Source organism: Talpa occidentalis, unplaced genomic scaffold (assembly GCF_014898055.3).
Source record: "Talpa occidentalis isolate TD23 unplaced genomic scaffold, MPIMG_talOcc4v2.1 talOcc4.7, whole genome shotgun sequence".
Taxonomy (NCBI): domain Eukaryota; kingdom Metazoa; phylum Chordata; class Mammalia; order Eulipotyphla; family Talpidae; genus Talpa; species Talpa occidentalis.
The window spans coordinates 4,176,948-4,193,819 of NW_023605083.1; the positions used below are offsets into that span (position 1 = coordinate 4,176,948).

At 55.6% G+C, this 16,872-nt stretch overlaps 2 protein-coding genes across 3 annotated transcripts; one reads left to right on the top strand and one right to left on the bottom strand.

The window, feature by feature from the left end:
• The first annotated feature begins 2,765 nt into the window (after positions 1-2,765).
• On the top strand, positions 2,766-9,163 carry TOR1A (torsin family 1 member A). The gene is given in 6 exon segments (XM_037492710.2): positions 2,766-2,995; positions 3,376-3,641; positions 5,443-5,618; positions 5,713-5,840; positions 8,595-8,768; positions 8,771-9,163. Coding segments are annotated over 6 exon segments (999 nt in total). The 5' UTR covers positions 2,766-2,814; the 3' UTR covers positions 8,845-9,163.
• On the bottom strand, positions 9,110-16,598 carry TOR1B (torsin family 1 member B). 2 transcript variants are annotated; one of them, XM_037492707.2, is made up of 5 exons: positions 16,400-16,598; positions 15,705-15,970; positions 14,188-14,363; positions 13,089-13,216; positions 9,110-12,791 (listed from the first exon to the last, which is right to left on the bottom strand). In XM_037492707.2, the coding sequence occupies exons 1-5, from the start codon at positions 16,596-16,598 to the stop codon at positions 12,550-12,552; spliced, it is 1,011 nt and encodes a 336-aa protein (XP_037348604.1). In that variant the 3' UTR covers positions 9,110-12,549. The 2 variants fall into 2 exon arrangements, with proteins under 2 accessions (XP_037348604.1, XP_037348606.1); XM_037492709.2 differs by having other exon boundaries at positions 12,662-12,715.
• Positions 16,599-16,872: the final 274 nt, after the last annotated feature.

Here is a 16,872-nt window from a genome sequence, read left to right on the forward strand (position 1 = left end):
CAGAAACGTCCAGGGTGGGATCAAAGGGAGATGAGTATCTTCTGACTTTTGCAAAGTTACCCGTTTCTTTTCATCAAGAAAGAAAAACAATTTCTTGCACTTTCAGCACTTAATTAAATACAAAATGACTCCAACCTTCTTGTTTGTATTGTGTGTCTTCACACCAACCCAGGGTAGTATGTTCAGAGCCTGGGGGCTGGGCAGTTCTGAGAGAGCCTGCCGGCTGCCAAGTACATTGTCACGTGCACTGCCATTTTTCCTGAGGTATTTAAATGAGTTGGGATGAGGAATAAACAGGTGGGTTGGCTTCTGGGCTCAGTCAAAGTAGGCATTGAGGTTAGAGAGGTTTGGGTCTGGAGTCAGATCCGAACCCTGCTCATAGTTGACTAGTATGTCCTTGGACAAAACCCCTTCCCTCTGACTGTTTTCTATTCTGTAAAATGTAAGCTCCCCACCCCCAATGAGAATGCAGAGTCAGTTACGGTGGGAGTTGGGTGTACCTCATTTTTTTTCTTTGAATCCCCAGGTTTAGTCCTTAACCAAACACGTGGGCAGGCCATGAAAATATGAATGGATGGGTAGGTAACCCCTACCTCCAACTTTGTGAGGATTAGAGATGATATGTGGTATTATTTGACTTAAAAATGGTGTTCAATATTTTTATTTTGGATACAACATGAAAAAATTGAAACTGAAAAATATTTCAACAGGCATGTATCGGTTGCCCACAGTGTGCAGACAACCAATGTGAACACTTAGGATTTAGCTCATTCCCGGACACGGGCACTCGACTAGGTGATGGGTGGGCAAATAAGTGGATGCTGCAGTTGTTGCTTGCCAGAGTTTCCATTAGTGGAGAGGGTATAAAAGTGGCCACCAGGGGCTCCCTGATGGCACAGTGGTTGAACTCTCAGCACTATCAAGCTATTGCCAGCCACTGCAGCAAGAGTTCGATCCCTAACCAGGGAGCTGACCCACATGGCACAGCAGACCTCTCCTTGTCTTGCCAGATGCTCCCCTCAGCAGTGTATTTCAGTAGATCTGCCTGTTCTGCCCCCCACTCTATGATGAATCCTCTTATCCCCTGCACCCCTGGCCTACACCTCAGTTCTTGTATACACAAATAAAAATAAATCTTCAAAAAATAGTAATACATAAAAATGGCCACCAGAGGGTGGGAGCCAGCTCTCTCACTGGCTCCCAGTGAGTGGGAATTTCTAGAGAAGCATGGGAGAAGGCACACGTTACCCATGTAGTAGGGTAGATAATGTTAATAAGAATTCATGCTTTAGTTTCACAGAGGTACAGGTGATTACGTTTAGAAATATTTAAGAATATGTGTGTATATATATATATATATATATATACACACACACACACAGGGGTTGGTCTACACAATTCTTTTTCAAGTGAGAGGGTTTAAAAGAAATGATACCACATGAATAAGGAGCATACCCAGCTCTAACCCTGTTCTCCCATAAAATGAACCGGGTCCATTGAAATTGCTGATTCTAGAAATGGAAGAGGAAATACTTATGATGGACCTGGAACATCATGGAGTGCTGGAAAGTAAGGAAATGCTTAAAAAAAAAAAAAAAAAACCACCCTTGGTCGGGATATGTGAAAGGGACGACAAAATGCACTCTTGGTGGGGATGTTCAGTCAAAGGAGCAGAGGAGCCAACTGACAGCTCCAATAACCAAAGGTGAAACAAATTTAACAAAATTAGTACTGGATGGCAACCCACAGCATAATATAAATATCCAGGGGATCCATATTGTTACAAACAACAGGATAAGTTAAGTAAATGGGGGAGAAAAGACTAATAACCCGCGCAGAATTCCCCCAAATGATGTGCGTAGCTATTCTGCCCTCAAGCGGGGAGCCTAACTCCCTAGCCCCTAGCCCCTGCGTGTGCGCTGTTCATGACTTTTCAAGCAGGGGGGCTGGGAGTGGGGTGTCAGTGGAGAAACCCGAAGGTCAGCACCAGAGGTCATAAACAGTCTGTACCCCTGATAGGTTACAAAGCTGGCACGTTGTTCGTTACCTCTGCTCCTCCCCCAACCCAAGGCCACGGTCCAATCTTGAGAATCACAACAAATTCCAATAGTGGGGGATATTACAAAAGATTTGCTCAAAACTCCCGCAAACTCTCACGGTCAGGAAACGCGCGGAAAGCTCGCGAAACTTCCATCCGAGAGGAGCACGTGGAGACGCAACAAGGACAACGTGGCATCTTGGATGGGATCCTGCCTCATAAAAAGGTTAAAAAACCAAAAAACTGGGCCGCAGCGGTTGAGCGCTGGGTTGCGAAGCTGCCCGCGGCCTCTGCGGCGCCGGTTCGATCCCCGGCTGCTCCCGGCCACCGGAGGCGGGTCCCACCTCGGTCCTTCTGCCTGCTCTGCTCCCCGCTCTGGCTCTGGTGGATTCTCTCACCCTCCCGCGCTTCTGACTGTACCCAGTGCTTGTACAAATAAATAAATAAAAATAAATCTTTTAAAAAAATTAAAACAAAAAAACCTAAGGGAATCTGAATAAACTCAGCCAGCCATGCTCTACCCACAGGTCACCCAGTTAACGGGGAGCCCGCGCGCCTGCGCGAGGCGGTGGCCGCGGGTCCCCCTGCGTCGCCTCTGTTTTGCCGTAAAGCGGAACCCGGAAGGGCCCTGCCCCTCCCAAAGATGGCGGCGGCCGGCTTCAGGAGGCGGTTCCCCGCCCAAAGATGGCGGCCGCAGCGGGCGGAAGCGGAAGCGCGGCGGGCGTCCCGCGGGCGGCCGGCAGCGCTAGCAGGCGCGGCGCGGCGCGGCTCCGGGCATGAAGCTGGGCCGGGCGGCGCTGGGCCTGCTGCTGCTGGCGCCGTGGGCGGTGCGGGCGGTGGAGCCCATCAGCCTGGGGCTGGCCCTGGCTGGCGTCCTCACCGGCTACATCTCCTACCCGCGCCTCTACTGCCTCTTCGCCGAGTGCTGCAGCCAGAAGCAGAGTCTCAGCCGGGCGGGTAGGACGGGGCGGGAGCCGGGGGGGGGGGGGGCCGAGCCCGCGGGGCTGCATCGGACCCCGAGCGGCGGCGGGGGTGCCGTGGGGCCTGCCCCGGCCACCCCCGCCCTCCGCCCGGACTGTGCTCGGAGGCCCGAGCTCAGCTGGCAGAGCTGGCCGCGGCCCCCGGCAGGAAGAGCCGGGCCCGGGGCTCGCCCGCCGGACGGTGGCCTCCCGCGCCCGCCTTCGCGGCCCGGCCGGGCGCCTCCCTGACCCGCCGCAGCCTTCCCCGGCGGCGCCCGCGCTCGGCCGCCTCTCACACCAACCTGTGGCCTCGGCGGGGTGTTGCCGGGTGCGCCCCGGGCCCCCACCCCCGCCTGACGGGTTCTGTTATTTCCCCAGCGCTGCAGAAGGATCTGGACAGCAAGCTGTTCGGACAGCACCTCGCCAAGAAGGTCATCGTAAATGCCGTGTCTGGCTTCATAAGCAACCCGAAGCCCAAGAAACCCCTCACCCTCTCCCTGCACGGGTGGACGGGCACCGGCAAAAATTTTGTCAGCAAGATCATCGCAGAGAACATTTATGAGGGGGGCCTGAACAGTGACTACGTCCACCTGTTTGTGGCCACGCTGCACTTTCCGCACGCCTCCAACGTCACCCTGTATAAGGCAAGGCAGCGTCTGGGACTCCTTCCTGGGTGACCGGGGTGCGGGCTTCCTTTGTGGTGCTGTGGGATTTGGGTAGGCCACGTTGAAATGCGTGAGCCCTGAAGAAGGCTTCCGGGGTCTGTTCCTCCTTAGAAAGGTGTGAAAGGCACCCGGGGTGTGAGCCCAGAAGCAGTTACACTTGTACAGGTTTGTGGTGTTTTCTGAAAACAGGCTCAGGGTGGCAGTCAGCAAGTGGGGCCACAGGGATTCTGAGATGGACATGAGCAGGGCCAGTGCAGTTTGTACGAGAGGAAGCATTTCCAGAGAGGTGTGTCTTTAACTGAGTATCACAAACCTTACAGTTTAACCCACTGATTAACAGCCTGGGCCTTGGGGGCAGCGGACCACCTCCCCGCTGTGTGATCTTGGGGAAGTCGCCTGACCTCTCTGGGATTCACGTTCTTCATCTAATATGGTGGCTCTGAGAATTCAAGGAGCTGTGTCTGTCAGGTAGCGAGTGTGCCTGACAACGAGCGGGCTATAAAGGTCAACCATTGCCTCCTAAATCTCTCACAAGCCTGCAAGCTGGCAGAATGGTCAGGTATTTAGCCTCATCCATGTGAATGCATTTTCCCCTTCTGCTTGGGTGCCTGTCAGGGTCACCAGTATTCAGGCTTTAGTCCTAAAACTGAGAAAGTTCCAAACAAACCGGTCATCCTAGTTAGCATCCCAGCTCCACTCCTTCACAGCTGTGACACAGGGCTAACCTCTGTGCCTCAGGGCCCTCCCCTGCAGAGCAGGAGCTAACTGCTGCCTCGAGGGGCTTGGGGAGGGCACGCTAAGGTGTACCTCGTGCTCAACACTGGGTCCAGCCGTGGCGCATGCTCACTAGGTGTTCTCGGTTACGCCTGTACTCTGGGGTAGCAGAGTGTGAAGACCTCGGCTGTGGGAGCCTGAGGGGGCCCAGAGCATCTTTGCTTAAACAGTGACTGGCTTTGTGGGACACTTCAGGTCCCTGGAGGTCCCTGCTCTTACCACAGAGGAGTCCACACCCTCAGCTCGCAGAATGACAGCTTAGATTAGATACACACACTTGGAACATTGTTACCTGCGTCAGCATGCCAGGCAGAAACTAAAGCAGAAGAACTCAAGGCCTACATTGTAACTTAGAGAGTTTTCCTCAGGTAACAGGTTAGGGGGTACATTTGTAAAACATGCCCTAGAGCCATGGCCTGGTTCTGATTAAGGGGCTTCTCCTCCTTACCTTGATTGCTTAGTGTTCGAGCAGGACCTGAAGATGCCCTCGCTCAGGGTGTCTGTCCAGTGGCACTCATCACAAAGCTGGTGTGAGTGTGAGTTCAGTTTCGGGGCTTTCTTCGTACCCCCCTTCCCCACTTCTCCAGGCCATCCTGAGGGCTGAATGGCTGAGTAGGTCACCCGGTTCCAGTTCCAGGAAGGCTGCTAGCAGCCTGGGATGCTCACATGGTCACTGTAATGATAGAGGACCCACCTCAGATGTGCGACGTAACCGCACAGGAACCCTAGTCAGAGTCGGGCAGGCTTGGAACCACGCAGCTTCCGACCGCAGCTCTGCTACCTGCTCATTTTGTAATTTTGGGCAAGTTGATGAAGCCGTCTGTGCCTCAGTTTCCTCTTCTGGAAGGTGGGTATGCCAGCGCCCATAACGACGACGAGGGCGGTGGGAGCAAAAGCGTTGCCAGGCCCTCACCTGCAGCTGCCGTCGCTGTGGCGGTGATTGTACTGGCCGGGCAGCCTTGCTCACCCTCGCTGAGGGCCTGTGTCGGCTTCTCGTGTGATTCAGGACCAGTTACAGCTGTGGATCCGCGGCAATGTGAGCGCCTGCGCGAGGTCCATCTTCATATTCGATGAAATGGACAAGATGCACGCCGGCCTCATTGACGCCATCAAGCCTTTCCTCGACTACTACGAGCTGGTGGACCGCATCTCCTACCAGAGAGCCATCTTCATCTTCCTCAGGTAAGGCCCGGCCGGCGCCACGCGGCACAGCACTGGGCCTGAGCCCGTGGGCCTCGGGGAAGCCCAGCCCTGCTTCACTGGAATTGTTTTGCAGCAATGCGGGAGCAGAAAGGATCACAGATGTGGCTTTAGATTTCTGGAGAAGGGGAAAACAGAGGGAAGAAATCAAGCTCAAGGACATGGAGCACGCCTTGTCCGTGTCGGTCTTCAACAACAAGAACAGTGAGTGGGCTGCCCGCCCGGCTGCTTTTCCGTCATCCCCGCTCCCCGCCATTAGCCGCGCCTAGACGCACCCAGCGTGAAACCAGTGGGGGGCTGCTGGCTCTCGGCACCCCCACCAGCCAGCAGCTGTGGTGCTTGGGCTTAGCTCCCTGGGGGTACTGACCAGACATACACCCCAGAGGCCTTGGGCTGGGGCTGCCGGTGCTGTGGTGCTGGCTTGCTGGGCCAGACTGTTCTTCTCCACTGAGTTTGGGGTGCCCCACATGCCCAGGTTCCTAGGTTTTAAAGCCTTGACGTCTCCATCTCCGGGGTGCTGGTTAGAAATGCAGATGCTCAGCCCCATCCCTGGGCCTGCGGAGTCTGAAACTGAGGGGACCTGTGTTAAGACGAGTGTGAGAGGAGCTCTTTAAAGGAAGGGGGCATTGTTATCGTTGAAAATTAGTTGCCTATCTCCTTTAGTGAAATTATTGTTCTCTGTAGAAGAAAAACAGCAGGTGGATGAGGAAGGTGCCTTTGGGTGCTCCCAAAGGACGAGGTGCCCACAGGGCCCCTTCCTTTCTATGGGTTCCCCAGAACTCTGGTTCTGTACTGACCGCAACCGCCAGATGATGGCTGGGCCCTTGTTCCGTCCCTAGCACCCTCGGCATACCCTGCCTGTCCATTTCCTCTGACCACCCCCATAACCCGGTGGAGAAGCAGCTACCACAGTCTCCATCTTTCAGCTGAGGAAGCAGGCTCGGGGAGAACAGCTGCTCGCCCAAGGCCACACGGCCAGCCGGGAGTCCCTGGCTCCAGAGCCTGGACTTGTAAGTCCCAAGATCACTGCTTTTCCTCTGAACTCATGCACACACCTTTGACCTTGAACCCTCGGGGGTGGAAGCCACCCCGCGGGAGACTGACTGACTCACGGCGTGAGACCTGTGGGCTGGGCAGGTCACTGCAAACTCCTCCTCCTCCTCCTCGGGTTCAACAAAACAAAAGGTGTCCTAGAGGGACACTCACCAAGAAATCCATGGGGCGTCACGCTGGTGCCACTGGAACGCTGCTGGGGCGGGCCAGTGCTCCACCATCTGTGATCTCGTCCTGTTTTGACACCCCCCTCAAATATGAACCCCGTCGCCTCGCACCCACATCTGGGAGGTGATGGGAGATGCCAGGCGAGCTTCAAAGTGGATGAGCCTGGCCAGCTGGACCTCGGGCAGACGGCTCAGCTCTGGCCACTCCTTGAGCAGGTATTTAAGGAGCACCAGGTGTGTATAAATCCTGCTGGAAAGAGAAGCATAAATGCAGCGTGACGTTTTGACTGGGAATAGCAGCTACTTGGCCCATCCCCCTTCCTGGCTCAGGACTCCTAAAACTCCTAGAAAATCCAGCGATCGGGCCTTAAAGTGTCTTGACATTCATAACAAACCCCTTCCAACCACACCTGGCCCTACTGAGTGGAGTGAGCTCTGGCCCCGCCTGGGGATGGAGGCTGGACACTGGGGCCGCCCACCCTGTGACTGGAGCGCCAGGCCCCCAGGGAAGGGGAGGGGTGCAGGCTGCATCAGCACCACTGGGTGAAGTGATGGGCCGGGCAAATTGATGAGACAGAAGCCCCAGTGTATGGGGTTTGGAGCACCCCGGGGAGAGCGGTGCCTGGAAAGGGCAACGAAGCTGAGCCCTTCCCTATACCTTGCCCTCTGCGTCTCCTCCCGACCCTCATCCTTTCTGAGAAGCCAGTAACCCAGTGAGCAGAATGTTCCCTGGAATTTGTTTTTTTAATTAATTTATTTATACAAGCACTGGGTACAGTCAGAAGCACAGGTGGGTGAGAGAATTCACCAGAGCCAGAGCGGGGAACAGAACAGGCAGATGGACCGAAATACACTGCTGAGGGGAGCAGCGGGCGCGGCAGGAGAGGTCTGCGTGCCATGTGGGACCCTCGCCGGTGGCCAGGGATTGAACCAGCACTGCAGAGGCTGCAGGCAGCCTCACAGCCCAGTGCTCAACCTCTGCACCACCAGGGGAGGCCCATGTTCCCTGGAATTTGGTGAGCGGCTCTGGCAAATCATCAGACCCCTGGAGGAGCTGCTGGAACCTCTGATCGTAGCTGCTCAGTTAAAGCACCAGTGATGGGTGGACACATGGCTGGTGTCTGAAGGGGGCACCATCTCGGGGACTCCCCCTTGTGGAGTCTGCTGCTGTCCGGGGCATGGAGGGGGGCGTCAGAACTGGCTGCACAGGGAGGGCGCCAGCTGGTGTCATAGAGTTGCTGGGTGGTATGTGGGACACCGGGGATCGGGCAGGTGGGGCCAGGCGTTCAGGAGCTTGCTGGAGCCGAGGCCGGGGAAGCAGAAGGAAAGGAAAACAGTTCATGTGAAGAGGTGCCAGGGAGTGACCCCCAGGGTGCTGTGTGGTCCCAGAGGAGGGGGCCTGGGTGCCAGCCCTCCTCCTGGGGGAGCATGTGGCAAAGTGCATGCCTTTGGACCCTAACTGTGTGTCATAGGTACTCTGCAGGTTCTAGCTTTGGTCCCCAAGTTGCTCCCCTACTTGGGGGGCCTCTTCCCACCTCAGACCGCAGTGGCATCTGAGGCCTCCCACCGCCCCGGTGTTGGGAGTGGTCCCCTTTGTTGGCTGACACCTCCCTGGTGGCCGGCCCTCCTCACCAGATCCGACTTCCACTGGGCCTGGCACGGAGTCGGCTCCGGAGGCGCGTGCTGGCAGGGTGGCGCATCTGGACTATGGCCCATGGCACCTTTTTTCTTCTCCCAGGTGGCTTCTGGCACAGCAGCTTAATTGACCGAAATCTCATCGACTATTTTGTTCCCTTCCTCCCCCTGGAATACAAACACCTGAAGATGTGCATCCGCGTGGAGATGCAGGCCCGAGGCTATGAAATTGATGAGGACATTGTCACCAGAGTAGCCGAGGAGATGACATTTTTCCCAAAGAGGAGAGAATTTTCTCTGATAAAGGCTGCAAAACCGTGTTCACAAAGTTAGATTATTACTACGACGACTGAATCGCTGCTCATCGAGGAAACAAGACCTGACCCCGGCCTTCCCCCGTAAGAGCAACATGGATTTGTCCTGTTTGACAGGAGCTAGCCTCGGGGTGCTGAGCCCGCAGCTGGCAGACCCTGCGGCTGTGGGCTCGGCCCGAACTTTCGGAGGAAGCATTCAACACGCAGCCCCCTAGTATTAGGGCTCATGATTTTTTAAAAATCATGTTTTAATTTCACGTTTCTGTTTCAAGGAAGGATAAATAAGTTTTACTAAAAAAATGTAATGACTTTATTTTAAATGGTTTTTAATATTATGAGAAACTTCTGACTCTCAGGTGGTTGGCTTTGTGTTTTTTTAAGTTCCTGTGAAACGTCTGTGTTGCAAAAGGCGTGTGTTCTTAGCGGTACCCCCTCCCGAGGGACCGGGGCTGCAGCAGCGACCGGGCTGTTGCAGGAGGCCGTGACACGGGTAGTGGTGTGTTTAGATAATAAAACAAGTACGTCAGACACACTCAGGCAGCCAGAGGAGCCTGAAGTGGCCTTTCTGGGGCTTTCATCCTAGTGACATTGAACCGCGGGAATGTTCTGGTGACACTGTGGTCGGCTGTCAGAAACACCTTCTCGACTGAGGGGTCCGCAGGTTGTGGTGGCCAGTTCAGCGAGGCCACGCAAGGCCCTTCTCTGTTCCGTTCCTGAAGGCACCACGTTGATGGCGAGTTTTGCCAGATATTTTTTAAACTTGATTTTGTTATATTTTAATCACTCCTAACACCTCCCAGAGAAGCAGAACTGCCTCCCCGACGATGCGAGAACAGTGTTTTATAAATGCAGGCAGCTACACCTGACAGGCAAATGTGAGATTTGTCAAGACAGTTTCAGAGGAGGAAACCCTCGTAGGCTTTGCCTGCTTATGGCATGAATCAGGGGCCAGCAGGTTCCATCCTGTTGGAGTGAAATGGGCTAACGGGGGGCTCAGGTCCCGGAGCGCTGGCCACTTGCTTGCTGCCCTGCTGGGTCCGTGGCTCTGGGCACCCAGCTGTGGAGTTTCAGTGGAGACATAACCAGCGGAGCCGCCAGGCAGGACAGATGCTGCAGGAGACACAGGTGCCTGGTCTCGTGCACAAGCCTTCACACTGACAAAGGAGGGGCTCTGCAGTGTGCGTGCCCAGACAGCGCTCCCAGGGGCACAGCAGCCTGGCTCCCCTGCCTGTGGAGAGGCTCCTTTATAAGACCTCCCAGGCCAGCCCAGATGTCAGACCATTGTCGTGTTGAGCCAGACCTGACCTGCTGCCACGTCCCCAGCCGTCCCCAGCACCTGGGGGTCCCTCAGTAGGGCACACACAAGTCCCCTGACTGAATTGGCAAGTTCAGGCCTTGTACATAGGCTGTGTGGGGAGAGCAGAAACCTGGCTGGAAGTGGTCCGAGCAAGGACATGAGGGGGCAGCTCTGGGGACTTGTCCCCCTGGAGAAGTGAGGGGAGTGGGTGGGATGATGGCAAAGAGTGCACCTTCCAGAACACGCGCTTGCTAATCTTCAGGCCTGGGAAGAGGGTTAGTGTTACAATTCAGAGAGAAGAGGCCAGTTTTAGTGAACAGGCTGACTGACCTCTGGTCTAGCAGGGGTTGCTTTTCATTCAGCTAATGCTTAGTCCACGAAGGAGCAGGTCTGTGACCAGCTCCCAGGCTAGAGACAAGAGGCCAAGTGAAGCCTGAGCAGCCGAGAGCTGGTTCACCTCAGGTCTGGGCGGGAAGACCTGGCGCTTGGGTTTCCAGGCCTGAGCTTGGCCTTGCGGGAGCTCAGGACATCAGCAGCGAGTCTTTCCCGGCGCCTCAGTATCCTTCTGACATTCCTTCAGAATCCACTGGTTAGAAAGGAGACCAGCTCTTCCTGATATTTTCGTTCCTAAATCATGAAGACGTTTAACCCATCATCTAAGTTGAGGTCGTGTTTCTTTGGGGATAACAGCCTGTGGGACAAACATTGGTTTTATCTGCCAGCGGGCACCACCAGGCTCGCGAGCCCAGCGCCCCCGAGGTGCCGGAGAGCCTCTACCCACGTGCCAGCTTCCCAGAGTCACCAAAAATCCAGGGGGGGCAAAAGTGCGCGAGGGCCAGCTCACATAAAATATGGACTTTATTATTCATCATCACGGGGCATTTTACATTCAGTCGGTCAATTCAAGCTCTTATCTCCCTCTCACCGGGCAGGGAGGCCGGTCCGCGGTCAAGCCAGGCCTTTGCATGTCACAGCCGGCAACGACAGGCCAAAGGTGGCCGACACGTGTTAGGGTTATTGCGTCATTGTAAACAGAAAATCTCATCTCCTGATCGGACACCAGAAGCTTATTAAAAATGTAGTTTAGCTCCAATTTGAGAGCGTGCACTAAAAATTTCACCTCCACCTTGGCGTTTTATAGCAGACAAAGCCCCGTCCTCTTAAGGCATAACACACACTTTGCTCTGTAGGCTCCGTACAGCAAAAAGACTCATCCTAGTGCAGCACATACACAAGCAGCTGCACGTCATCCCAGTCACACCCGTAGGGGCCCTGCGACCAGGAGGCCGCCGAGCCATGGCCACCGGCCAGAGTCTCAGGACTGTCGCCCAGAGGCCAGTCCTGGCGCTGCCACGCAGTGTCACTGAGAGATGGAGCCCACAGGCAGCCACCACCTCAGAGCTCAGCATTGAACAATAAACACTCAAACGATTTAAGACTAGCCCATTCCAGTGTCCCCATGTTTTAAAATTAGCAACAGCCCATATTTCTATTATTTAAGATTCAGAAGTAAAAACATTATAAAAACACACACATCCTTGGAGACGCGAGCGCTTGCAGCCCACAGACCTTCCTCTTTGGCAACGTAGCATCTGGCAGCGACCACTGGGTCTGGGCAGGTGTCGGGGGTGGAGAACGAGGGTTTCCCGTGGATTCGAATGGTTCTGTGGAGTAACGTGAGCGGCCAGCCCGCGCATACATTACAGCAAGCCTCTCACCAGGGGAGCCAAGGGCCCCGATACAGAGCCAACAGTCTCCCGAATCAGCGCTAGTGACGTTGTCGTGTGGGGACGCCGAAGTAGCACCAGAGTGAGGCTCCAGCGGAGAAGGGAGCTGGGAGCTGGGATGCACACCGTCGGGGAAAGGGTGAAGGACCAGGGCTGTCGCGCCCCTGGGTGTCCTGTTGGGCTGTGGGGGCCTCAGAAAGCCCCACGCCAAGTGCGATGGTTCACCTGGGCCGAGAGGGCCCACCAGGCTGTCCGCACCTGAAGGTACTGTTGCATTTAACTGAGTACCTGAATCCAGTGAGCAGTCTGCAAAGACAAACAGCAGGATGTCTTCGCAGGCGAGAGCGTCTCACTCCCAAATTGCAGCCGGGGCCTGAGCTCCTTCAGTTCTAACAGCAGCTTCTGAGGTCAGGGCGCTGTGGGACCAGAAACAGCACGAGGTCCCCACCACGGCTGGCTTCCAGGCACTTGTGCGAGGTCCCTAATGGCAAGTGTAGGGGTTGAGAAGTTCGCCCTCGGGGGCCAAAGACAGACAGATGGCTCGCGGGTAGCAAAATGACAAGAGCACTTGACAGATCAGCAGCTCGGCAAAAACCCATTCTTAGAAACTTCTCTATCCGGAAAGTGCACAGGTGCAAACGTGCAAACCCAAGAGGTCTCTCCAGAAGACCAGGCCCTGAATGCCAAACCCCCGGGGCGCTGCCCCTCTGGGACCAGAGGTCAGTGAAAGTCCAGCCGTGACTGCACCGTCTTGCAGCCCTTGTCTGAGTAGACTTTCTCATCCTTGGGGGAGAACGTCATTTCATTCGCCACCCTGGAGACCACGTCTTCATCGACAGCAGAGCCGCGGGCCTGCATCTCCGCCCTCACACACATCTTAACGTGTCTGTACTCCAGGGGCAGGAAGGGGACAAAGTAATCGATGAGGTTTTTGTGTATCAATCCACTGTGCCACAGGCCACCTGGGAGACAAGACACCGCTGTCACCTGGCCAAGCTCGCTGCTCTATCAGGGCCCGTGGAAACCCCAACCCACAGCGCCTTCTTCACAGCCTTCCCCATCAAGATGCTCTTTCTGTCAAGCGTGCAGTGAGCCTGACGTAAGGATCGATGGGCAACCCCTGAGAAGTAGCTTCTAGAAAAAGTCCCAGCTTCCACAAAGCCACGGAGGCAGGAGGGTATGTGTGGCTTTCTGGAGGGTGAGCTGCTGACTCTGCGGGTGAGGGGCAAAGGGAGGGGGCTCCTCCTGGGAGGACTCACTGTGCTTGTTATTGAAGACGCCAACAGAGAGCATAGCTTCCAGATCCTTCAGCTGAAGGTCTTCCCTCTTTTTCCCTGCTCGCCAATAATCAAGGGCTGCTTTGGTGATGAGGTCCCCCCCAGCATTGCTGAGAATAAAGAAGAAGAATAAAATTGCCGATCAAGATGTGTCTCCAACTAGGAAACCAACCTGCTCTGAGGCTGATTCTTTTTTTTTTTTACACGATTTATTTATTTATGCATACAAGAGCTGGGTACAGGCCAGAGGTTCGGAGGGTGAGAGGATTCACCAGAGACAGAGTGGAGAGCGGAACAAGCAGATCCACTGACATCCACTGCTGAGGGGAGCAGCGGGCGAGTCAGGAGAGGTCTGCTGTGCCATGTGGTTTGCTCCCTGGTTGGGGATCAAACTTGTGCTGCAGAGGCTGTGGATTGCTTCATAGTGTGGTGCTTAACCCCTTGCACCACCAGGGAGGCCCACTGAGGCTGATTATTTTTTTTTTTAAAGATTTACTTATTTATTTATTCAAGCACTAGGTACAGTCAGAAGCGCAAGAGGGTGAGAGAATTCACCAGAGCCAGAGCGGGGAGCAGAGCAGGCAGAAGGACCGAGGTACACTGCTGAGGGGAGCAGCGGGCGGCAGGAGAGGTCTGCGCGCCATGCGGGACCCTCCTCCGGTGGCCGGGGAGCAGCCGGGGATCGAACCGGCGCTGCAGAGGCTGCGGGCAGCTTCGCAACCCAGCGCTCAACCGCTGCGCCACCGGGGAGGCCCTGAGGCTGATTCTTAATGGAGGAATACTTGCTACTGGACACAGGAGAACAGCATCTCCCCCCAAGGTGCTTAAAATCTGTTTCCTGAGAACTTGCCGTGATGGCTACGGCCCTTCATAACCCTCAGGAACGGCGCATGCAGCTAAGGGCACTGCCGGTCGCCAGCCATCATTCCTTGCATTCGTTTTCTCCTGCCCATGCTCTGTGCCATGCTGACTCCCGCTAGCTGTCAGCAAGTCACTTTTGCCAGCCTGGCACTTCTGCCCCGGGTCATAGCACCGGGAGGATGAGGGGTCTGTGCGCCCCAGAGAAAGCGCTCCCGCTGACCTGAGGAAGATGAAGATGGCCTTCCGGTAAGACACGCCGTCCACCTGCTCGTAGTAGTCGAGGAACGGCTTGATGGCGTCGATGACCCCTGGGTGCAACTTGTCCATCTCATCGAATATGAACACGGAGCTGGCACAGGCGCTCACGTTGCCCCGGATCCACTTCTGTAACTGGTCCTACACCCGCCGTCGGGGAAGAAAGAGGGTGCCGGGGTTCAAGGGACGCACTGAGGGGAGCACAGGCACCACACTGGCCCTCGTGCTCCAAAAGAGGAGAGAGCAGAGCGCTAAGGGGTGTAGCCAAGGACGAAGCCGCATCCTAACCTTCCAGGGTAATAGCTTCCCCAAAACTTGATCTATGGAGTGGAAATTGGCGGAGAGGTCCGCGTTAAAATGCAAAGTTTCTTCCTATTCAAATGACATGCTAAAGGAACTTTTTAAAGAGAGCTAGAAGCCACGTGAACATTTATCACCCCCTGTTAACCAATCCCAGTCTTTCATCTCACAGCAGCAGAAAGCTCCAGTTAATTCTCCCAGACATACTTCACCAGAGGAGTAAGAAACTAGATGGCCACTTGACGGCGCCCCAGGCCAGTGGGGCCCACCGAGATGACACTCATACAGGCAACTGTTCCTATGCTTTCTTGAAACAAACACCCAGACACCCAAGCAACAGGTCCTCAACCCCCAAACATGGACTAACCTGACCACACACCTGCTCAGGAGGCGTCCTCGCCTGCCTAACCATAAACACCTTTACTTGTGTGTTTATCTGGTCTTTTTTTTTTTTTTTTTTTTTATCTTACTGTACTTCTAGAGATTTATGAAGGAATTTGGAAAATGGGAAAATCACCCTTTCCTTCTGGCAAGTTCTCTTACAGTGTGGGTGGCAATTCCCACTTTGACTTCCATGCTCAGTTTCTATTTCTATTCTCAGTCCTGACTTAACAGTTGGAACATGAACTTTCACCAGGACGACCCGCATTTAAATGAGAACCCGATTAGACAGTCTAATAGAAATGAAACGTAGAGAGACGACTTTCAAAGGGTGATGGGTCTTAAGATCCATTTGAGGCTTTTGTTGGAAGCAAGCAAGCAGTGCCAAGGATCTGGGTAGGGGAGGGACACAGGGAATGAAAGTTACTGAGGTCAAAGAAACTCCTCGAGTCTACACTGCAGTAGCGTTAAGGGAAGCCATGTCCCAGCAAATGCAGATCCCCTTTAACGCCAAGGGCGGCGCTGGGAAGGCTGGGGATCCAGAGAACTGGGGGGTTTTGGTTTCAGTTTTGTCTCTGCTACAAGGTCACAGATTGCAAGCTTGCCTCTCTTGGAGTAGAACATCATCATCTACCTACCCAAATAATTTTGTAATCAAGTGAGAAAAAAGTGGTAGGAGAGTTTTGCAAAGGGCACAGTGTTCCCAGGGGCGAGTGTGCCTGAACTCGGCAGAGGGGTGCAGAGAAAAGCAGCGGAGTTAGCAATCAGGTCTCCCCGCAGCCAGGGGACAGGGCCCCTTGCCTGGTATAGGCTTATCTGGTTCTCGTGAGGGAAGTGCAGCGTCGGTATGAACAGGTGGACAAAGTTGCTCTTCAGGCCTTTGGGGTGAAGACTTTGGGCCACAATTTGGCTGACAAAATTCTTGCCGGTGCCGGTCCAGCCGTGTAAGGAAAGAGTCAGCGCCTTCTTGGGGTTTTTGTTGTTCTTGAAGCCTGTCAGTGCCTTGAGAATCACCTCAGAGGCCAGATGCTGCCCAAACAGCTTTTTCTCCAAGTCTTGCTTGAGAGCTGCAGGAGCCGGGCGAGAAGAGAGAAAAATACACATTAAAGGTGCCCAGAAAAGCCCACTGGCCAAGGGGGAGGCTGGGAGGAGCAAGTGGTCTGCACTGCAGAGCCCCCGGGCTGCGCACGGAGGGTGCGTGCGGGCGTGGAGGGGGGGGTCTCCTTCAGGCCTCTGCACCCCACGAGGAAGCGAACCATGTTGCTCCCTCTCCTTGCAACTTGCACGGAAAGCAAGGCCCCCCTGCGGACTCTCGGGGCGGGGCTGCACAGACGAGAGCCACTTAGTGGGGGTGACAGGACCCCGCACCCTCAGCGGGCGCGGGCAGCCCCCCACGTGCAGGCTCCGCTCCCAGGGCTGCGCCCGCGCCGAGTCCCCCCGGCCGTCCCTGCCCCCCAGCCCGGTGACCCCGCGGGCGCGCGCCCCGCAGGCCCTACCCTCCGCGTCGAACGGCCGCTCGACGAGGCAGCACTCGGAGAAGCGGCAGGGCGGGTTCTTGTACAGGTAGCCGGTGAGGAGCGACAACGCCCCCCCGACGACCAGGGTCGTGGTGACGGGCTCGAACGCCGCCACCGCCTGGGCCGCCAGCAGCAGCCGCAGCACCGCGGCGCCCCCGAGCCGCCCCGCCGACGGCATCGCCCCGCAGGTAGCCCGCCCGCAGCCGAGAGCCCGGAGCCAGCGGCCGGGCCTTCCGGTCCGCGCGTCACTTCCGCCCCGCTCCCTGAGGGCGGCCATGTTGGGGGGGGCGCCGCGCCCGCCATCTTTGTGAGTGGCGTTGAAGGGGGCCCGTGACTGAGACTCAGCTGCCCCCCACGCCCAGCTTTGACAATGTTTGTTTAAAGATTTATTTATTTATGCATACAAGAACTGGGGTTCAGGCCAGAGTTGTGGGCGGTGAAGCTTTGGCGTG

Coding starts and splice junctions, on each gene's coding strand:
- TOR1B (XM_037492707.2), bottom strand. CDS start 16,598: ATGCCGTCGGCGGGGCGGCTCGGGGGCGCCGCGGTGCTGCGGCTGCTG. Junction 14,364..15,704: donor ACCAGATAAGCCTATACCAG/GCAAGGGGCCCT, acceptor CGGCGGGTGTAG/GACCAGTTACAGAAGTGGAT. Junction 12,792..13,088: donor CGTCTTCAATAACAAGCACA/GTGAGTCCTCCC, acceptor CTTGTCTCCCAG/GTGGCCTGTGGCACAGTGGA.